General features: G+C 44.2%; 1 protein-coding gene across 1 annotated transcript in view; it reads right to left on the bottom strand.

Annotated features, from left to right (window-relative positions):
* Window positions 1-292: 292 nt before the first annotated feature.
* Window positions 293-7217, bottom strand: part of LOC146770460 (butyrophilin subfamily 2 member A2-like) — a 301560-nt gene continuing 294635 nt past the window's right edge. The window contains exon 17 of the mRNA XM_085640442.1: window positions 293-1620. Coding sequence (XP_085496568.1) covers window positions 1103-1620 — 518 coding nt within the window. The 3' untranslated portion in view covers window positions 293-1102. The remainder of the gene's footprint in view (window positions 1621-7217) is intronic.

The raw sequence follows: 7217 nt of genomic DNA, 5'->3' as shown, positions 1-7217 counted from the left end.
AATACAACAAAGCCTTATTAACAAGTGAATGGCTTTTAAAAGAATAACCCGGCCCCCATAGCTCCACGCTGCTGCAACCGGCGGTGCTTGCACAGGTACGATGTCTGCAAGGTCCGCGGGCCGTACTATGAGTACCCGTGGTCTATAGGAAATGTTACACAAACCAATGAGGATTACTGTTCTGTGATCTGCATGTACACGTTCTTTACAACTCTTAGCTCTGTGCTACTTTATGATGAGTCAAAACTGCAACTAGCCAAAACTTCCATCTCTCTCCAGCAGAAACAGTAATCACTTGCGTTATCGTGGCATTTTTATTGTTGCCTGAAACCTGCTGGGCACACAAGGAAACAGCAGGTGCTTTTAAAACCCAAAGTTATTACTGAACACAGCACCTCTCCCAGGTCATCGTAGGTGCGACTGCACCGGTTGCACTGTCCTAAAGCCGCCCTGAATCTGGGTTGCATACAGGGTTCACATAACAACTGTCTTGCCTCTTAGTTCACTAATAATAGCACTGTCGCCGGCGTGGGGGCAGGAATGGTTTCTAAGGACATGTTTAAAAACAATCACTTTTAATAAGTGCTCCTCAGCGCAGCGCTATATTGTGACATATTAATGTCAAAGCTCCACATGCGAAAGAAATGCACATTTATTAACTCTGCATAGACTTTAATATGTCTTCCATGATGTTTGGTGTATGATGCACATGGCAAACATTTTCTGGGATTATTTTTTTAATTGTATAAGGAAAAGAAATATGTAGTGGTCACTTTCACATGAGGCTTCTGGTTGTCATGACAACATGTAGGAGGGTCATTGTGGAGAAGATTCTTTGGAAAGTTGGTGCTTAAACTGGGGATGGACAGGTGAGGTGTGGGCTCTTCACATCGGGGTTGGCGGACATCTATACATTAATAAATCTACAGGAAAGAAACCTTCTTTTCAAGTCACTGGAATTACTACACCCTCCCAAGATACTTACTCCGAAAGGGAGTGCTTTATTATTTGAAAGCATCTCTATTAGTGCTCCTAGTCACATTGTTATCACTGCAGAAGGGGGTGGGAGGGAGGGGTGAGGGGCTGGAGCTCTCTGCAGCTCTCACACCAGCCTCAGCTCCGCTTCTCCCCCGAGCCAGAAGAACGGGAAGAGCCGCTCTGTGAAGGGGGCCCCCGGGAAGGTGTAGAGCAGCTCCATGGAGTCAGCATTGTACAGGGACAGCCGCCCCCCCTCGTAGTCCAGATACACCCCCAGCTTCTGGGGCTTCTCACGAGGCCACAAAGAGGTCTCAGAGTAGGTGAGAGCTTTGTAGTTCCATTCACCGTCCCACCTCCGTATAGCCCAGACTCCCTCGGAAGGTGACAATATGAAGGGTCCCTTTCTGTTCACAGACTCTGCTGCGACCCCCACCGCCCACGCATACCCCTCCTGCAGCAGCTGCACCTCCCAGTAATGTCTGCCGGAGGTGAATCCCTCGCTCCCCAGCACAAAGTGGTAGTGGGTGAATCTCTTGGGGGTGTCCGGCACAGGCTGTGCTGTGTCTGTCCGTCTCATACGTCTCTGCCCCTCAGTCAGGAAGAGCCAAGGATGAGCCGTGTCAGGATCCAGAGTCACCATCACTGCAGAGAAGAGATTCATAATTAGAGATTTAATGACACAAAGAAAGGCTGTAATTACTGCTTTCTGTTTTTGATATGATTAATTTACACCACATCTGGAAGGAGCGCTAGAGAGCGCGGCACTAGACTGCTCACTACACTAAAGCGTGCATTTATCTAAAGCGCACACTACACCAAACAGGACGACATAGAGAGGACATCCTACTATACACTGCACTGCACAGAATACTACATTACACCACACAGTGCTAGACCACACACTGTGGTACACATGAACACTGCAGCAGATAGGACACTGTAAGAGTCAGTACACTGTACTAGACGTACAGAGTAACAGTAACATAGCGACTAGAGGATATACTATACTGGTCAGTACACTGTATTAAATGGTGCTCAGTAACAGAGCTACTCCAAGGTATGCTGTACTAGTCTTTACACTGCATTAGATGGTACGGAGTCACAGTGCTACTAGAAGGTACACAGTAATAGTCAGTACACTGTATTAGATGGTGCAGAGTAACAGAGCTATTCCAATGCAAACTGTACTAGTCAGTACACTGCAGTTGATGGTACAGAGTAACTGACAGCTACTACAAGGCATACTGTACTGGTCAGTACACTGCATTAGATGTTACAAAATGACAGTGCTACTCCAAGGTACACTGTACCACTCAGTGCACTGTATTAGATAGTGCAGAGTGCCAGAGCTACTCCAAGGTATACTGTACTAGTCAGTACACTGTATTACATGGTACAGAATGACACAGCTATTAGAAGGTATACCATACTAGTTAGTACACTGTATTAGAAGGTACAGAGTAGCATAGCTACTAGAAGGTATACTGTACTGGTCAGTTCATTGTGTTAGATGGTGCAGAGTAACAGAGCTACTGCAAGGTATACTGTTGTGGGAATCGAAAATAATTACTGTTAGCATGAGTTGAAGCCATCTTGTTTGCAGCATCCATTTTGTTAGCCTTGTGATTCTTTAGTCATCACTGTTGCCTGCTTTTCTATTCTGCTTGAGTCATCAGCTTTAGTTAACTCCTTCTGTACTGAGCCAAAGCAAGATGTGCTGAGAAAAGGCCTGTAGCTGCTAGAATGTACCTGGCTAAAAATGTAACGGTCTACCATTCCCTACTGATGTAAGCAGTTCTGTTCCCCCTCCCACTTTGCTGACTAAGTGATATCCATCTGCCCATGTTTGTCGGTAGTTATTCCTGTGTATGCTTGTACCTTCTATTTGTAACTACATGCTTACTCTGCAACAAAGGGGGTATATAAGCACCATGGTCTGTGACTTCAATGTATTACCTCCTTCAGCACTTGAGGGTGTTGTATTGACGTAGTCATGAGTGATTAATAAACTTGTTGTTTGAATTCCAGCTTCAGTGCCAATCTCTTCTTTGTTGGTTTAAGGACCCGTAGACAAAGAGAAGGGTGAAACCTGCACCGGTGTGGCCCTAAAAAGGCACATTTCCACAGTTTTGGCGCCCGACTCGTGGGGCTCATCGGAGACGCGGCCGCAAGAAGGAGTGGTCTTGACAGAAGAATGGAATCTTGCTGAGGAGATGTCCTGCATGAGGAGACCCTTGTCTTTGCAGACCGAAGCGACTTTTCCGTTTTTCTCGATTTGACACTCCAGGTGGTGGCCGGTCCAGACTGAGACTTCCTTTGGCGCAAGTTTTGCAGTGACCAATAGGTCGACCAAGAGATTGGCAGTTGGAGGTTGGAGACTTTTGTTTGGTAAGGTCGCTGAAGCGGCACTCTTGATTTTGGATTTGCTTGGCCAAGATTCTGGTTTTGTTTGTTTGTTTGTTCATCATTTGCAAAAGATAAAGGCAGGTAATGTGGAGATTTTTCTCTACTTTGATATATCTGGGATAAGTAATATTTTACAAATATGGTAGCATGCCTGCTCCTAGCGCACTCCATAGGTTGTGTTGCGGTCTTGGTGGTACCAAAATGGATTTAGAAAGAAGTCAGCCGTCTCCCCCAGAGGGGACACCTAATAAGCATATGTATATTAAATACGATATTTCTTCCATAATGTATAGTACACTGTGGAACAAATATATGAAAAAGGATCCTGACTTACGATGGCCTGTGAATGGGTCATTTGAATTTAAAAAGATTCAGGATGTAGAGCAGTGTTTGTTTAAGCATAAGAGTCGACAAGATGTTTGATTGTGTATGAATGTGGGAGAAAGAAGTGTAAGAGAGAGTGAGGAAAGAAGAAGCTATAGCAGGAAAAGAACAGCGTAAAACGATATATCAGAAAGCGTTGGAATTGAAAAATAGAGAGATGAAGGAAATAAAAGGTAAAGAAGACAGGGAGCATCGTTTAGAGGTAACTGGCCAGTACCCTATTAGGCGCCCTATTTATCCCATACTTAATAGACCTCAGGATGATTCCATCTTGTTAGATAGACCTCCACCCCCGCATAAATTCCCTAGTGCCCCTGAGAATGAGGGTTCTGATGAGGGGCATTTGTCTTCAGAAGAAAAAGATGAAGATAAGCAAGATGGGCGGAAGACTCGCGCTACTTTGACTACTGAAGGCAAGGCCACTCTTCGATCCGCTGCTCGTAAAGCAGCTCGTGGGAGTGCCTCTGCTCCAGAACTCGTAGCAATGGTTCAGCAGCGGAAAGATTTAGAGCAGTTATATTTTGTAGAGACGTTTACTTGGGAAGTAATACTCAGTTTTAGAAAGCATTCTGATGATCTAGAACCCTCTGAAATTTAAATTCCGATTATAAACAATTAAGTGAATGCACCTATCTTCCTTCACAGGTGCCTGATATAATAAGGCGAGTGGTTAAATTGCGCACTGACACGTTCCGTCTGCAAGAGGAGAAAAAAGCAGCTGGTAAAGCTACAACTGAACAAACAGTTCAGACTCCGGAGCGACAAGAGGGAGCTACGGGGACAGATAAAGATACTAGTGATACTGTAGTTACTATGAAACCAATGCGTGAAGCAGCACCTCGGTATGTTCCCCCAAAGGGAGCAGGAACAAATGACGATAAAGATTCAGATAATGCAAAAGGATATTTTGTTTATAATTTGGTCTACACTCCTTGGAGTGGAGCAGATGTTATGGCTCTTAAGGCTGCTTTGTCCGATCCGTGGAAAAATCCTGCCACTTTTTAGGAAGAAGTGGAAAGAGCTATTAGCTCCTGTACTATGACTCTGCCAGATATTAACATGTTTTTTGGACTTATTTTGCCCCCTGATATATGGAGATCAATTTGGAAGGTAGATGATAATGTAGCCTATGGTGATACTTGGGTGCATTTAGAGGAAATAGATGTGGCTAGAGAGCCTGCGCAGAAACCACGACAGGAGATATTAGATCTTCCCAAAGCTATTGGGACTAATTTGAAAACTCTTATATCCCCTAAGAAAATAGATTGGACTACAATAGCGTCTTGTAAACAGAAAGCGGATGAGTCAGTTTCTGTTTTCTTTACGCGATTTGAAGAGACATTCCATGACTTTAGTGGGCAGTCATTGACAGATGACACGGGTAAGTATCTGTTTGTCAACAACTTTGTCGCCAACATGTTGCCAGAAATAGCTAGTCGCCTAAAGGCCAGCGAGACTTCATGGAGTACTTCTTCACCAGTCTCCTTTTTGACTATGGCCCAGTATTATGAGGCTTCAGGAATTGGAAGCAAAAGGCAAGGAGGATAAAAAGGTTAAGGATTTAAAAACGAAAGTTATAGTGGCTCAAGTCCATGGTCCACCATTTAGAGGAGGTGGACGTGCGATGTATCGCCCTAGTGTAGCCCCTTTCCCTCGAGCAACTTTGTCTTCTGATCAGTGTGCTTATTGTAAAGAGATTGGACATTGGCGTTCTGAGTGCCCCCTTTTGCGAGGTCAGCAGTATCAGTGGGGTAGAGGAAGTATGAGAGGCCGCCCAGGGAACTCAGGAAATAGGAGAGGCATGGATAATCGTACCAGATTTGAGGCAGTTAAGCACAACCCAAATTCTTCTAATACCTTTGATAGACGAAACCAATATCAAAAGTCAGATTATTCGGTTGAAGGGCTCAAGGATTCTGATTATGCATAGGAAAGCCTAGGATGGGGTAAGGAACTGGTTGAGGTCCCAGTAGATCAGAAGGGTCCCTATGTTGATGCAAACGTTTTGGGTCCTACTGATCGGTTTCTGGATGATACAGGGGCTACTCGTAGTGCTCTGTCTAAACAATTGGTTCCTAGGGCCCCGCTGTCTGGCACAATGATAACATCGATAGGGTTCGATGGGACACCTACACTTAGCCCACTGTCACAGCAACTTGCATTTAGTCTTGATAAATTTACTGTAGCATGTCCATTTCTGCTTTTCCCTAACACGCCAGATAACATTGTGGGTATTGATATGCTTAAACATTTTCGTGCTCCAATACGTTGTTCTCCAGAGGGTGTGCGTGTTATCTTAAATGATAATTATCCAATGGGTGAGAGGTCTTGTCTCATTAAAGAGGATGTTGCTCTGGCATCGTTACCTAGTACTTTGTGGGCTACATTAGATACCGATGTGGGACACATGGTTATTCCACCAGTATATATTCAAGTGAAGGAAGGTGCTTCGTTGCCTTGACTGCCCCAATATAAAATATCTCGGGAAGGCGAAGAAGCATTAATTCACATTGTTCAGGATTTGATCATGGTGGGGGTTGTGGAAGAAGTCCCTTACAATACATGTAATAGTCCAATTCTTCCTATTTTGAAAAAAGATACTGACACTATAATTTACAGATTCATCATTGACATACGAGAGGTCAACAAAATCGTAGTGCCCCAATATCCGATAGTTTCTGACATCACAACACTTCTTACTATGGTTCCTCCTACTGCTACTACATTTAGTGTGATCGATTTGAAGAATGCATTCTTCTCGATACCTATTCATCCTGACAGCCGTTATTTGTTCGGCTTCACTTTGAATAATAAATCATTCAGATTTTGTAGAGCTCCACAGGGGTATACAGAAAGTCCTAGCATTTATAGTCAGGCATTGAAAAGGCAGCTTCATTCTTTCCCTGTACCGAAAGGGGTGGCTCTTATTCAATATGTCGATGACATCTTGTTGGCTGCTGATACCCCTTAACAGTGTGAAGAAGGTACACTGTTATTGCTATCATTCCTTGCCTCTCATCATCACAAAGTCTCTCGGAAGAAATTGCAATATTGTAGACAGCAGGTTATCTATTTAGGTCACCTCCTGTCTAAGGAGGGAAGTGCACTCACACCAGATCGCATTCAAGCTATTTTAGACACGCCTGTGCCCTGTACTCAGAAAGATGTTTGTGCACTGATTGGCCTTACTTCTTTCTGTAGGCAGTGGATCCCTAGCTTTTCTCACATTGTTAAACCCTTGTTGGCCCTTTTGACTAAAGACACTCCGATGCCCCTCCCATGGACTACTGAATGCCAGAATGCTTTCCAAAACTTACGTCAAGCTCTTTGTTCTGCACCAGTATTAGGGACTCCAGACTACACTAACTCCTTTACACTCTATGTACGCGAGAGGGACGGTTGCTCTCTCTAACTTTTAGTACAGACACACGGTGATAAGCAGCGTCCTT

Source organism: Triturus cristatus, unplaced genomic scaffold (assembly GCF_964204655.1).
Source record: "Triturus cristatus unplaced genomic scaffold, aTriCri1.1 SCAFFOLD_205, whole genome shotgun sequence".
In the NCBI taxonomy this organism is placed as follows: domain Eukaryota; kingdom Metazoa; phylum Chordata; class Amphibia; order Caudata; family Salamandridae; genus Triturus; species Triturus cristatus.
This window is presented reverse-complemented; position numbering and strand designations above follow the sequence as displayed.